Source organism: Micropterus salmoides, unplaced genomic scaffold (genome assembly GCF_014851395.1).
Source record: "Micropterus salmoides isolate LMB-PRFRI ecotype aquatic unplaced genomic scaffold, ASM1485139v1 Ms_hic_scaffold_16, whole genome shotgun sequence".
NCBI classification, from domain to species: Eukaryota; Metazoa; Chordata; class Actinopteri; order Centrarchiformes; family Centrarchidae; genus Micropterus; species Micropterus salmoides.
Window position 1 is genome coordinate 7,476,113 of NW_024040707.1, and position 15,860 is coordinate 7,491,972.

The 15,860-nt window shown below is 40.3% G+C and overlaps 1 protein-coding gene across 4 annotated transcripts in view; it reads right to left on the reverse strand.

Moving 5' to 3' along the window:
- Positions 1-3,208: 3,208 nt before the first annotated feature.
- Positions 3,209-15,860, reverse strand: part of plekhg5b (pleckstrin homology domain containing, family G (with RhoGef domain) member 5b) — a 75,383-nt gene continuing 62,731 nt past the window's right edge. For all 4 annotated transcript variants that reach the window (XM_038721863.1, XM_038721865.1, XM_038721864.1 and 1 more), the window contains 13 exons: positions 14,127-14,318; positions 12,601-12,771; positions 10,793-10,888; positions 10,323-10,523; positions 9,253-9,363; positions 8,997-9,146; positions 8,758-8,895; positions 8,544-8,663; positions 8,231-8,363; positions 7,831-7,946; positions 7,554-7,714; positions 5,734-6,738; positions 3,209-4,898 (listed from right to left, as the gene is read on the reverse strand). In XM_038721863.1, the coding sequence (XP_038577791.1) occupies positions 4,889-4,898; positions 5,734-6,738; positions 7,554-7,714; positions 7,831-7,946; positions 8,231-8,363; positions 8,544-8,663; positions 8,758-8,895; positions 8,997-9,146; positions 9,253-9,363; positions 10,323-10,523; positions 10,793-10,888; positions 12,601-12,771; positions 14,127-14,318 (2,604 nt within the window). In that variant the 3' untranslated portion in view covers positions 3,209-4,888. The remainder of the gene's footprint in view (positions 4,899-5,733; positions 6,739-7,553; positions 7,715-7,830; positions 7,947-8,230; positions 8,364-8,543; positions 8,664-8,757; positions 8,896-8,996; positions 9,147-9,252; positions 9,364-10,322; positions 10,524-10,792; positions 10,889-12,600; positions 12,772-14,126; positions 14,319-15,860) is intronic.

Here is a 15,860-nt window from a genome sequence, read left to right on the forward strand (position 1 = left end):
AAATAGGGATTGTTTAGATAGACAATGGTGTCTACCTGGTTTTAATCCCCGCTCAAAAAGAGTACAGGGGATTGGCAGAGTTTAATAAATGAAAGTGCTCCTATAATCAGGATTTTTCAAAGTGCCCCTTTGTGTTAATCGGACATTTTTTACAGCATGGTTTTTGACATCTGCCACAGCAGGTGGTGTTAACCCCTCCACTGCCCCAGCTGCATGCGATGCACATATCCAGTGGACCTCATGCAGAGCGCACAGAACACAAGGTGCATACGTAGACAGAGAGGATGCAAAGTGTGAACATTTTACATATGCACTCAAGTATTATCAAGTGTTGTGTTTTTTTTTTTAACAAGGATTAGTCCAGGGGAGAGAGAAAAGAGAGGTGAAATGCACCTGTTAGACATAACATCACATACTTGAATATAATCTATGGGATGCAGCTGGCCTGCAGCGTTCATGCTGCCACAGCTATACAGCCTATGGCACAACCTGATTACTTACTTAGTAAAGGCTAATAGGACAGACATGTGTAATTACTTCATTGCTAAAATAGAAAGCTGCATTTTAATAATTAAAGTCCAGCGTATCAGCGATAAAGCATAATAAATTTGTTTTAAAATCAAGGATTACAACAGTAAATCCTGACAGGCCAGATGTGAGAGCGGGAGGGGCCGCCTCGTTCTGGGACCAGATTAAAATGAAAATCCCACAGGACTCTTTTCTCTGCAGTTTAGAGGCTTGTGTGGATTCAACATGCTGTAATCCACCGATTAGCTGATATAATCACCTGTAAATACACCTTGGCCATGATGTTACAGCTGCCCATCAAGCCCTGCTCTGCCCTCCATGACGTCCCACTGTTCGCACGTGTGTGCTGAACACTTTTGTCATCGAGGCGGGTTAGATTTCACTCGGGAACTTTCTGGGAACCAGAAGCAGACAGTCGGACCAGACAGACAGCTGGACAAGATATGTGAGCTGAGGGAGTTCCCAGAAACTAAACTGAACAGATGAATGCTGTTTAACTCCAAGTAACCCTAAATAATTCTGGCTTAAGTTTTTTGAAACAGCACTTTGGTACTTCCAACAGGGATTATTAAAGGAGTGTTAGAAGTGGTACTATATGTTTACTCAAGTACTGCAATTTTGAGGTAATATTTCTATCATCTACTACTTCTGCTCCACTGCAGTTCATAGGGAAATATTGTATTTTTACTCCACTACATTTATTTGACACCTATACTTAAATATTAATACAAATTGTAACATACAAGACATATTCAGAGCTTAAAAAGCACAATGCATTTAAATAGATTCACTTTATAACAGAATATAAAATAGACACAATTATCTCCAACTTGACCAGCTATAACATTAAAATGTTGCTTACACATGAATGCATTAACAATATTAATACAATGATATGACAGTATACCGCTCTAGAAGGGGTCACTCTGCATAATGAGTACTTTTACTTTTGATACTTTAAGTACATTTTGCTGCTAACACTTTTGACTTTTACCTGAGTATATTTTACATCGCTGTATTTCTACGTTTACTGAAGTAAAACGATTGAATACTTCCTCAACCACAATAAGATGGGACCCACTATAAGAAGTGCACAGTTCTGGAAAAAAAATGTAAAAAACTAGAGTCAGACTTAACTAATCTAAATATATGCTTGAATCTGCAATGCAACTCATTGTAAATTTGAATTTTATGCTGGTAGTGTCCATTCATGAGTGTTTCCTCACCTCATGTTTTTATTGTCTTTTACTTTAAATCTGTGTGTGTGTGTGTGTGTGTGTGTGTGTGTGTGTGTGTGTGTAGAGGGGGTTGGGGTGGCATTATTGTCCTTGTCTTTGTTTTTATAATGTGAAGCACTTTGTGTTACATGGCTTTTGTATGAAAATTGCCATACAGATAAAGATTGATTGATTGAAGATAGTTTCCTTAAAAGTTGCAAAACTACTCCATTACAAGCAAGTATCACAAAATGTTCTTAAGGTATCAAAAGTAAAAGTCTTATCAGATTTAATGGCCTCTTTCACAATGGTATTAGCGTTATTATACATCATACTTTTGGATTATTATGACTGATATGTTATAGATATATAACTGTTTAACCTATATGGGTATTTAATCATCTATTAATTGTATTAATAGAGCTGATTATACCTGATCTCAAGCTTTGTATGCTAAAACCTTAACCTGCAAAGTAACTATAGCTGCCAGATAAATGTAGTGGTATAAAAAGTACTATAATTTCACTCTGAAATGTAGTACTGTAGAAGTATAAAGTAGCATAGAACGGAAATACAAAATCAAGTGACCGTACCTTTAAAAATACACTGACGTAATAAATTTACTTCAGTCCACCTTCGTAAATATGGATGTATTAAAATCACCCTCCTCCAGAAGAGGAAAGTACATTTACTCAAGTACTGTACTTCCATTTTAAAGCTACTTTATACAGTAGTTCAACTCTACTACGTTTCAGAGAGAAATATAGTACATTTTACTCCATTACATTTATTTGACAGCTATACTTGTTACTTTAAAGATCCATATTTGATGCATATTCTGAAATATGATGCATTTAGGACTGCAACTAATGATCATTTTTATAATCATTCAATCTGACCATTAATGATGTGGTCTGAAAATGCACAATATGTTCAGTTTATAGAGACAAGCATCAAATCCTCACATAAGTCACAGAAGTTTGCTTGCAAAGTTATTGATGAACTGACTAATTGTTTCTGATCAAGATGCATTTATAGACTGAACTATCCACAAGTATACAGTTAAAATTAGCTCTTAAAATGCATGCTGCTTATAGCCACCTAATGTACTTTTAAGTAAGTACATTTTGTACTACTTGTATAACGTATATTATGAATGCAGACTTTTACTTATAATGGAGTATTTTTATAGTGTGTTATTGTTACTTTTACTTAAGTAAAATATCTCAGTACTTCCTTCCTCCAGTGCAGGCCTGCTTTGAAAACTGGTCCTGTTTTACACTCACTGCTCAAAGCAACAGGTTCGGCTTAACATCATGACATAAAAACATAGATGATGTAATGAATTACTGCCACACACTGTCACGACCTCTCTGCTGTAATTCTTCTTCACCTCCCCAAACACATTCTTTCGCCACCTGCTGTCTATCTGCGTTAAAAACACGAGGGAGGAGAACAGAACGACCAGTTTATATTGTTTTAATGTGACGCCATTCGGATTTAACCTTTCCCCTCAAATTGCTCCATTACAACGGATTAAACCATTAAAAGAGGGATTGTATTTTAGCATTTATTTTGTAAGACACTTTAAAGTCATTCCTGAAAGAGGAAAACATGTGATTTTGGTTCATAACACATTCATGCCTGGCAAGAAAAACATTATTAAGACTACATAACAAAAGAATGTACACATCATGGAAGCAAACAATATAAACAATATCTTATATATAAAACATAGCAGGCATAATAAATATTACACATAAACAAAAAAGTAAAGTAAACAAGAGTTAACCAATTTGGTTTGGGCAATGTTTGGAGTACGGTTATAAATCACTGAACATCAAGTGTGAATGTTAAGTCTCTCTGGTGGTTAAATTTTTCAGTTTCCGGGGGGGTGGGGGGGAGCTGCGTTCAACTAAAGCTAGCTCTGCAAATTCACTCATTACAGAATATTCAACCCAAATCTTTTGTTCAATCAATTATTAGTGTTACCATAATAAAGAAACACAGGAAATGAAATGTCTCAGAGAAAAAGGTGCTCCAACACAGGGATTACTCAAGTGTAGACTTCTTGATTTTCCTATGACCATGTTCTTGCTTGTGGTTTTGATACATTTAGGCCTCCAGAGGGAGTGCACACTCAAGCCCCATTATATATAGTGCAGGAAATTCCACAATCAACTCATTCTCATGAGTTCCACATGCCAAAGATTAACAGTAAAGAAGGAAGTCCGTCTGTGTGGTGACGCAGCTGTTTTATGAGCTGAAAACATGATTGGCTAGTATTGGACCTTTGGGTGCACTTTTTGTTGGTAATCCACCGGCTACTCACGTCTTCTATCTTTGGGCGTGTTAGCACATTCACAGGAGATGTGACTCAGTTTTGGTTCAGTCAGGAATCGAGGACCATGTATCATTCGAACACAGACAGACATTCATTCACACGTCCACACACACATCTGTACACAAGCAGACAGCAAATAATAAATTCAAATTCACTGTGTGACTGTAAATGTAAATTCACTCCTTAATGATTCTTCTACCAAACATAGATAACTGTGCAATTTTCTTTTTTTTTCTTTTGTAGTAGCAAACCAGGAGTAGTACAAATATTAGGATGACATCCTAGGTGCTGGGTTGGTTTTTTTGTTTTTTTTTTGCCGTGTGTAGAGAGCATTTTGAAGACTTTGTATCCGTCTTTTTCACTCTGGTAACAGAGAGGGAGAAGATACAAGATACAGCTCCACCTCCTCTCCAGTGCAGAGTGCAGGGATGAGGTAAGACCTCCGCCTGGATGTCTCCTCTCTCTGCAGAGGGCAGCACTTCCACACCTCGCACACACCCCCAGTCCACCCTAATAAAAGGTCCCAGCCCCCATAATGCTACTTCCGTTGCAAAGTGCAAGCATTTAATGTCTCTCTGCCTCTCCCTTCCACTCAAGAAATTCGGGAAAACCAACGCAAAAAAGGATTGTTATTGTTCAAATGCCAAAATTGTACGATCAGTGTCCAAAAAGCATCAGGAAGGGAGAAGGCAGCAAGAGAGAGTGCATTTGTGTCTCAAGAAATTCAGCCCATCGATGCAAAACAAGTGTTATTCCTTATTATGCCCACATGCCACTGGTCAACGATTTGGAACAGTGGTTATACCTCCCTGGAAATAACAAAAAGGACAAAAAACAACATTAATATACACATTCTCTCAAGTAAAATGAATACTATACCTAGAACCAAACTCAATATAATTATAAAGTATAAAAGGAATGTTTTCTTGCCAAGTTTTAAAAGAGAAGGTTGATTCCACTCATGTTTTTACACTACATATTAGGCTACAGTCAGCAGCCGCTTAGCTTATCTTATCTTAGCTTATCTTATCTTATCACACGGGGTGGTGATGGGGCAGTGGATAAGATGCATGGCTTTGGTGTGGGAGACCCGTGTTCCAACTCCCCACTGTGACCCACCAACCCCCCCTAGTTGCTCCAGAGGCGTGCGTCCTCTGACATGTACAGTATAGTAATTGTAAGTCGCTTTGGATAAAAGCGTGTAGAATGTAGTATATCTTAGCACAAAGACCAAACATAGGAGCAACAGCTTGCCTGTCCAAAATGTAAGAAAATCCACCTACCAGCCTCTACAGCTCACCAATTAACATGTTATAAAGTATCTTGTTTGTTTACTATGTACAAATAAGTGTTTCCTGCCGGAATATCTCTTGGCAATGCACAGTTACTTCCTGGAGCCTTGGATTAGGAAGATTTTGCTACAAGCTAGCGGTTTCCCTGCCTGTTTCAGTATTAATGCTAAGCTAAGCTAACTAGGCTTCATATTTACTACAGACAAGTGTGTTGTATCGCTCTTCTCATCTAACTTGGCAAGAAAATTTCAATTAAAAGTAAAGTAAATTAAAAAGTCTATTCTCAAAGTGTCAAACTGCTCATTTAAATGTAGTAAACCCATAAACTGGTATTACAGAACTGATGACTTACGATGCAGTGAGTGTGGAGTTGAGGACAAGAGTGGTGCGTATCCTATACAGCTGAGCCAGTGTCAACTTCTTGTGCTGCTGGGTTGGTGATTTCCTCTTTTTAGGAGACATTTCCCCCGAATTCTTCTGATCAACGCAGGCAGGTGGAGCCATTTCCCCGTCTGAGCTGTTACTTTGGGACTCGTTATTCTCAAACGGTCCGGCGGGCGCCGTGGAGCCTTGCCTGGCCTGCACCCGCCTCAAGGTGGCACAGAGTTTTTCAGTGGGCATGCTCATGCTCAAGCAGTCATCTGACTGGTCGAGGTCGCTGGACAATAGCTCCATGCAGTTTTGGCTCAGCTCTGACAGGCTTTTACTGTGTGCCAGAGGTGATGCGTTCATGTCCGGTGCCTTAGAGCTTAGTGACTGTGTGTGGAATATGGTGTTTTTTCCACAGATGCGCTGCAGCAGATTATCCTCAGAGCGGGACAAGGCCAGAGTGGACAGCCTCTTGAGGCAGTGGAGTCGTGACTGTACATGAGGCCGCCGGCGAGGTTTAGAAGACTGGACTACTGAAAGCTGGGAACCCACTGAGGAGGTAGCATCATCTTCCTCTTCTTCCTCCTGCTCTTTTTCTACCTCCTCTATTGCTTCCTCTTCCTTCTCTGCCTCCCCACCCTCCCTGTCTCCCTCTTCCTCCTCAGTCTCCTCTTCTTCACTTTGGCCGGGCTGTGGCTGAAGTTCTCTCATGAGGGACTCGGGGGAAAGGGTACCGTAGGCGCTATCCATGGAGAGAGAGCGACATGTGGGGTCCAGCTGCTCACCATCAGTCCCCATCTCCTGATCGTGCTCAAAGTAAACATTGGAGTGAACTCCGTGGGGGCTTGTGGACTGAGACTGCTGGACATCAGACCTTTCAGACAAGGGAGCCACATCGGAGTCTGAGCCTTTATTAGTGTCTCCCTCGAGGTTCATGTTGGGGGCAATGTCCATCACCGACAGGGTCTCAGTGGAACCATCTGATTGACTGAAAGAAGACATTTGGTTGATTAATTGAATGGTTAGGCTTACAACAACAACGAGCTAATGATAAAAAGTGTATAAGGAGTAACATCTGCTGAACTGAAGATACATTTATCACATACTTAATTCCAAGACAGTGTGGATTTCAGTCTTTCTAGCTGATCCTTTGACCAGAACATGAGTTGAATGAGGTTTAAACTCATCAAGAAAATAAGTATGAATGGAGCTCCAGGTGTGTGTTTTGTACTTTTTTAATATAAATGATGAAATTACATTTGCACTTGCAGGCATCTATTTTTCTTCCTCAAAAAGAAAAGTTCAACATTTTGGGAAATACGCTAATTTGATGTCTTGCCAAGACTTAGATGAGAAGATCATTACCACTCTCTATAGCCAGCAGCTGGTTAGCTTAGCTTAGCATTAGGACCAGAAACAGGGAGAAACAGTTAGCCTGGTCTGCCCATAGGTAACACAATCTACCAACCAGCACCTCTTAAGCTCACTAAATAACATGTTAGATCTTGTGTAAAGACAAAATGTTGTTTTAAAGTGGTTTTACTAGGAGTTATGTACCGAGCTGTTTCTAGGTCAGGAGCACTGATATTCTGGAGTATCATCATCACTGTGTGGTTGCCAGATTTAAATTTTTATAGCTCATCTTTTGACCACAACACGATTCCATTTGTGTTTAAATTTTGTCAATAAACAAGTAATTGGGTGTAATTTGCTACTTTTGAATGATTACATTTACAGTTGCATTTTTCTATTTTTCTTTTTTGAATTATCACTTTATCACACCTGAGTTGTACACTGTAATACCTTGAGTTCTGCTGGTCTTTGTGCCTCAAGCATGGGGAACTTGTAGTGGAGTTGCTGCTCTCATCTGCATCCTCCTCATCTTCCTCACCTTCCGTACATCTCTTCAGACTCTTCTTCTGCCTTCTTCTGTCCTCCTCAGAGCGGAGCCTCTGGAGCTGGTTCTGCAGTGTAATTATACAGCCACATTAAGTATGCAAACTGCAAAATGATGTCTCTGAATTGTAATTCTGGGCTCCATGTGCAAAACATTTAAAAATATATTAACTGGCTCTCCAACCTGGACATTGCAGATTGCATCGACCCAGCTTCGCCCCTGGGCGGCGCTGTTGGCTTGGAAAGTGTAAGCTGCCACTGCACTCTTAAACTCATTGAGGTAGATGAGGATGAATGAGCCTACCAGACAAAAAGCACAAACATTCAGTATTAAGTTATAGCTAATTATCCAGTTTAATGTCTGCAGAGAATTTTTATAGTAGTTCATCAGTGGTCTCTGAGTTCTACATGATTTAACATTCAGTAGCTTTAAATTCTAGCTCAAACAATTAGTTCACAAATCCAGTAGGTCAATAATCAGTTAAATCTTAGATATTCGCTGGTTATACCTTCTCAAATGATTTTGAAAATTTGAAAAGATTTCCTGATTTTCTTTAACAGACAACATCGACCATCAAACTCACCAGGATCTTTGAGCTCCTTACAGACGACATTGTCAATGAGGAGAGGCTGGCGGATGATTTTGACTTTCTCCACTCTTTTCACTGGCTTGGTAATTATCAGCAGGTCAGTGAACAGGACACAATAGACATCCATCTATAGAGAGGGGGAAAAACTCATCTCAGATCTGACAGAAACACATTTCATTTTGTTTTATGGTCTATTACCATTTTATGTGAAATGCGAGGTGGCTGCAGAGCAAACGTAAGAAACAAGCTGTTGAGTATAAAGATAAGAGCTGGTGTGTTTACAAGCGGGCTTGTGAGTCAGTCTTACCCGACTGTCTTTGCCCTCTTTCATCTTCAGTGCTCCCTCGAGATGCAGCTGTCGTGTCTCCTCCGGTGATATTCCTCTCATGGGAGCCATGAGGTCGAAGCAGTTGTACTCCTTGAGGATCTGAAAGGGAAAAGACAAAAGCATGAAAGCGATATGTTAAATCTATCAGATCTTTCTTTTTTGAAGTACTGGGGCCCCGTAAATGGTTTCTTACCTTCTCCACCTCTTCACTGCTGCCCTCTACAGCCTCGTAGGAGTCTATACGGGCAGAAATGGTGGCCAGCTTCTGTTGTTCCTGACGCTGTCTCATCTGGGAGTCCACGCTGTTGATGAAGCCCTCTACTGTGGCCACCTTTAGGAGGACAAACACAGCAATACACACATTGTCAGGCATTTTTCCATCAGTATAAATCAGAAAAAGAGCACACGTTATCAATTGTTCTACATCCTTACCATGCTGTTGACAATGTCGCGGGCTGACGGCTCATCCGTTTTCTTGAGAACACTTTTCAGTAGAAGTGGATATTTGGTCAGTCTCTGATGAGGTTTTGCCAACATGTCAGCCAGCTTCAGACGGTTACACTGCTTATGGGTCTCTCCCCACTGACAAAGGCAGGAAATAAAACATTTAATCAGTCAGAAATATATCAGTATCAGTACTGTAGTTATGTGCAATTAGCTTTAAGGCGAGAGGGCAGAGAGAACTGACTGTGACGTATGTTCTGAAGAGCTCGTTATCCCTGTGAAGCGTGCGCATGTACTCCATGCAGCCCTCCTCCTCCATGCAGTAGCGGATGTAGGGCTGGAACCTGGTGCCAAACTGAACCCACACACATAAACAAAGACGTGCGTCAGAGATATTACTAACATCAACATGAGGGAAAACATATTTTGCTTCAGCCTTGGTCACAAGCAAACGCTTTATTAGATGCAAAAAGTTGTTTTCTGGAATTATTTCATAAGAAATACAGTGAAGAGAAAGTCTGTCTAAACAGTGTATTTACGTAAGTACAAGGTATTCTGGGTGCTGGCTCATATTAATGTACAAATCAAAAATATCACAGAATAAATCGATACATAATACACTTGTGTAAGTGGTGTTTGGTAGTGTAATCTATGGGAATGCATCATATTTTATAAAGTGAGCATTAGTTTGTATATAAAACCTTAATCTGCAAAGTAGCTAGTAACTATAGCTGAATGTAGTGGAGTAAAAAGTACAATAATTCTCATTGAATTTTAGCTGAGTTTTAGTACTTAATGAATTAAACATGTACTATGACAAAATTAATGGAAAAAACTAAGGAGATGAAAAACAAAATGAGCTAGTAAGAGATAAAAAGGAGACTAAATAATATCAAATCTCTATTCCTAGCAAATGAATGAAGGTTTAAGGAAAGTATTCTGTTAATCTTTAAGACTTCATTTCAGTTATTTCACTAACCGTAATATTTATTGATGTATTCAGTAATATTTTTGTCTTGGCTTTGTGGCTATACATTATTGAGCATTTTATCTATGTCGAAACAGTTTATAAGCTATGCAGTGACCACTCCAAAGATTTGGTTGGGGTCAGTGGATCTGAATAAGACCTACAGTACAGTAAACTATCAGCTGGTCAAATGACTAATTAGCCTGGGTATTTGGTTAACAAAGCCACAAACTAATCAGTGCTTTGTGGTCAGGACTACAGCTGTACACGAGGCCATGGTTTCTTAATAACCCTTTTTTGTGGTGCCTGTGGCGATGGATTATATTTACAATGTGATTACAACTAACCGTCCTGAAGCCCTGGTGAAGGTCAGTGGGGTCAATCAGGGCCCGGGCCTTCCTGGCCTTATCCAGGACAGGCACCATGACCTTGTTCCACAGGGATGTGTGTAGGCAGACAATCTCTTGGATGTTGCTGAACAGCTTGGCAGGCTCCACTTCTGTCAGCAGACCGCTCTCCTGCAGGTTCAGCAGCCCACACAGGAACAGCTGTAGAGGGTGATAAAAAAGGTTTTTTTTTAAGACACTAAGCTGACATAATGCCTTTCTAGCCAAAGGTTATCAGCCTTGTGGTTAAAACAAGTCTTTTTCTTAGTGTAGAGCTTACGGAGTAGTGATAAAGGCCGGCCTCTATTCTTAGATCTCAACAAGAGGTTCATTGTGAGTCTGTCTATCTCAGTACAGAAGCCAGTTCATCTTACACAACAGTCAGACTTGTATCTGTACATGATCTTTACAGTAGTTCTCTTCACACTTACATCAGTGATGACTCTTAGTTTCTTTATGTAGGTAGCCTCTGTTTGCAGCAGCTCCCATATCGCCTCCTGCTGGTGGAACTGACGCCTTGTCAACGTCTGTGCGCACACACACACACACACACAGACACATACGCAGATCATTTTATTAAATACAGCAATTATATTCCCAGGTTCTACTTTACTATTACAGTAATCTTGAATTTTATTATTTCATTCACCTCAGTTCTGATTGGAACTGTGGTCAATCAAACATTTTCAAGAAACTGACACGCTTGAGGGTTCTCATTAAATTATGTTAGCTGTGACAATCATTCATCATGGAGTACCTTCCCCGAAGATGTTGCATTATATTGCAGCGAAATCTGAGCCAGGCTTTTTTGCTGGACAAATTTTTTACGTCAAATTCGGTAACAAATTAGGAATTTCAGTTATATTGTTAAACGGCAATATACTGCAAATGGTTTTAATTGACTTAATTTTAACATTGCACACATTTTGATAGCTGTAATAGGAGAAACTGTAGGGTACAGGTCTGTCTGTAGAGTACTAACACCTCACCTGTTAATATCAGGTTGACCTTTGGTCTTTTTCCATGTAGTTAATGATGATGTGTGTGTGTGAAATAAATATGACATGAAAAAAATAAAACAAAGACACAATAATCCTCTAGTGTCACAGACATCAATGTGTTCAGTAAACTGAAATACTATGGCTGCACAGTGATTTGTAACAGCATAATGGACAACTTATTGTTTATTTAAGATTGAGTTTAAATGTGAAAAATATGATAACTAACTATCTTTTATGAGAGATACATTGTTTAAAAACATCACTGTATAAGAGTTAGATTTGATAAGAAGAATAACGATACTCTTAAAATTGTATATTTGTACAATATATAATTTCCACTGCTCCTGGGACATTATATGTGGGCTATTCATTTTTGTATGAGGTCAATTTGTTGTGCTATAAGACGCTGGTGGTTTAGTTTCATTCATGTAATATGTAATAACTTGCTACATTTTCCAGTAGCTCAAATTACCAACTTCATCTGGGAACTGCCAGCAATCAAGTCAGTAATATGTCTTATGTAACTATCAGGTGAATGTGGGACTGTACAGCAGCTGTGTAGTATCTTACTGTCCTGATTAGTCATTTATACATTAACAGGTGGAAGCTAACGACAGTATGCAGTGAGTGTTATAATTTATATAGACGTGCGGTTCCCAGACGCAATAACAATTAAATTCTTTATAAGAAGCAGTCTGGGACAACAGGCATCGGGGCAAGTGTGACAAAGATAAATTACAAGGAAGTAAGAGACAGGTGCAAACCAGGAAGCAGATTGTGGGTGCATTGATAAGGGACTGTGTGAAAATTACCGTAATAGGAAGGTTATGCATTTTCTCTTTTTGCAAAGGGAGATTATGGGGGGGGGGGGTGATCAGGGGAGGAGCCTATATTTTATTGTATTTTTCAAAAATAGATTAAATGCAAAAACAATAAATTTAATAATTAAAACATATTTTTATACAATTTTTATGCTTTGCCTCTTTTAGTTATTAATGGTGAATCAAGTTGGATTAATGTTATTTTATTATATACATAGATGAATATTGGTGGAAGGATTGCAGCTTTTTCTGGGTAAAAAAAAAATGACTACTCTGTGTGGGCTCTTGTTTTTAATTTTTTTTTAATATGAAACAACCCTCATTCTCCACACCAATAATATTGGCTTTAAAACAAGTCTCACAATGACCTTACTACAAAATTAACTGTGATGGAAACAGGTACTGTGTGTGCTGTACCTCTGAGTTGTCCAGTAGCATTTGCCAACTGTCCTCCAGGGCCAGGTCTGTCTCTCCCTCCTCCTCCTCCCAGGAGTCATGGTGGAAGGATAGCTGCCGCGGCACCTTTGGCAGGCCGAACAACATGTAGGAGTGGAGCTTGTTCTGGAGTTGTTCCAGACGGTCCACCTCCTGTGAGAAGACAAAAACGATTTAGTAAACAAGCCTAATTGGTTTGAACAAGGTTAACGGCATGACAGTGAAAGGAGATGCAAAAATAACTCTCAATTTCTGTCCTTTGTGTGTCGATTTATTGTTACATTGGGACTGTAAGTAAAGATGAGTCCACGCATTTGCATGTAAACCCCGTCCTTACTGGCGCCTTAATTCTTAAATCCAACAGTAGCTGCTATTCAGGCCTTTGTTCAGTCTGGCAGGCCTTATGTAGTTATGAAAATGAGCTCTGTGCATTGAGACCATTTTAACAATAGAAGAGCAGGCAGTGGGGGCAAAAGCTACAGCATGGAGGGGGAAGATGGAGTAGTGGTTTATGGTTCACGAAAGCTTTCGATAAAGTACTGTTTTACGTTCATTAATAGTGACAAAATCACATTGATTAAAGTGATAAGAAATGAGCACTCCTTTTCAAAGTTTTGTGAAAGGACGGACTGACAGTGGTCCATCCACACAATATAGAGGGTGCAAAAGGTCCAGGGCCTGGTGAAGAATCTCTGGCCCTGAGGGGGTTAAGGGGGACACTCAGGGTGAATAGAGATGAGCCAGGCAGTGACAGGTGACTGACAGATCCTGTCTCTATCGGACATCTGCTACTGTGCAGGATGTGACCTTAGGAGGGAAGATACAAAGGGAGCATGTGTGTATAGGCGTGTGTGTGTGCTTTATTAGAATAACAGTTGATTATTATTGTTCAAGACCTCTGATACATAAGTAAAGGAAAGGTTCAACATTTTAGGATTTCCGTTAATCAGTGAGCCTTCGATGTGCCGGAAGGCAGATTTTTTTACCTTTGAGCAGAGACAAGCTAGCTGTTTCCTCCTGTTTCCACTCTTTATGCTAAGCTAAGTTAGCCGACTGCGTACAAGACAAGAGAAATATCAATCTTCTCATCTAACTCGCTGCAAAAAAAGCAAATGAGCACATTTCCCCAAATGTACTATTTATGCTTTTTTTTGTAAGCTGAGTTTTTAATGTTTACAAAAAGTTGGATAGAACTGAGGGAGGCTTTTCCTCCACCTACTCATTTCCAGAGCTGCTGGGAGGAAAGTATGTGAGCTAGCACGTTAGGAGACGTTAAAGGGAAATGACCTCACCAGGACTCAGGGGATATGGCCTTCTGACTAACTCCCACTGCTGCTTGCTACTGTTTTGTTTGCATTTCAATGTTCTTTTTAATCTGAGAAGTGTCTGGGCAACAAACTTGCCCCGCTACAGCTTTTAGAATTTCTGTTTCATAGCCAAGGGAAAGTGCACCACTTAAAACAGTACTCTTGCACTTCACATGATCACCTTTGCCTGATCAGTGTTACCTTGCCGAAGGACCCTGCTCCAGCGTTGGAGCTGAAGAAGCCACTGAAGCGGCTGGCAGCGCGGTTCTTCCAGCTGTCGGGCCCAACACCGATGCCAGGCAGAGAGCCACCGATCTGTCCCAGAGTATCCGGGGTAGGAATATTCGTCTCCCCGAGGAACTCTGTCATGTTCTTCCTCCGTCGTGCCTGACCCTGCAATGCAGAGTGCAGACAGAGAGAAAATTTACACAGTGTAAATGAAACAGAAAATGATAGAAGACAGACTGACATCAGTTATTTTGTCATCTCAAGGGGAAGCACAAAAGTTTCCAGTCAGACGGATGGAAAGAGACAATGAAGGAAAGAGAGAAATATACAAAGACAAAGACAAACAGGAAATCGGAGGGGAATTCTTTGCGAGGGATGACATCAGCACGACCGTTAAAGCCACCCTTATGATCAGAAACAAACAGGAGAGGGAAGGACTGCCACTTCCTCGCAGTGAATGCTCATTACATCAGAAGGAGCAGGAGGGAGGTTGTTCCATAAGAACAGACGGCCCGAGTCTGGGCCATTGTTCGTTCCCCATTGTCACCCTGTCAGCAGGCCCTGCCACGCACCCTCACTCATGCAATCTCTGTCCACTTTACGAGCACCAGCAAAGCAAACAAACAGGGGCCACCTCAGTATCTGAGGAAGCAGTTGTTTTTGCCGTTATGAGTGAGGAATCTGCTGGTGGGGAGTCGGTGCAAGTCAGGCCACAGACACCCCCTCCGCTTCAAACACAGTGACAAGGACCTTCACATTCCAGGACACTGACACTGTTGGTGAAACTGACCGACCATTCCAACAAAATTCTTTTACTGATCACCCCCCACATACACATACAAACACACACACAATGCAATCAAAACATGTATGCTGCGAGGCTGTTGGGTATCACAAAATCAAGAGTGTAAGTTTGGTTTCAGAAGAATTCCTCAAACCCTGCAAAAACCAAACATCTATATCAATACATCAGAATAATGACATTGGTTGCATGGCTTTCCAAATGAATGGTGATCTAATCATTTGAAATACTATTTGCATTAATACACTGACCGCAATTAAAAAGTGAGTACTCCACTGACTTAGCGTTGCACTCCTATATTCTTGTCGGACTCATGATGGACAGTTTGAAAGAAAAAGTGTCAAGACTGTCGCAGCAGAACCAGAAATATCCACCAACACTTCAGAGATTTTGGTGCGTTACGCCAGTAGCGGTAGCCTCAAGCTGCTAACATCAAGCAGAGGTTAGGAGCATGCCTCACAGGTCTGGTAAGCCCACTCCCCACCTTCATTTTTAAAATTTGCCATCTTCCCCAGATTTATCCGACATCAAACAGCTCTCGCTTTTTACTACTTTTTTCACATATGCAGTAGTCCTCCACAAAACATGTAAACAGACAAAGTACTGTATTTGCATCTTTACTAAGGACTCTCCTTTACGGTCTTGTTGTGTTGTTGTGACTGGGCGTCAATTCTATTAGTGTCCTTTTAGCAGAAGATTGACTGTAAACAAAAATACAGATTAAATGATTTTTTTATCCCAAAATACATGCAGAAGAATTCACATTAACTTTTTCCAGCCCTGCAGTACGCCTGTCAGACTTTTATCAACCCCTCTATTCCATCATGTGAATAATGGCAGCTGGACAGACAGAAGAGTGTTTTTTATAGAGCTTTTAGTGACAATATCAAACTTTAACGGTAACA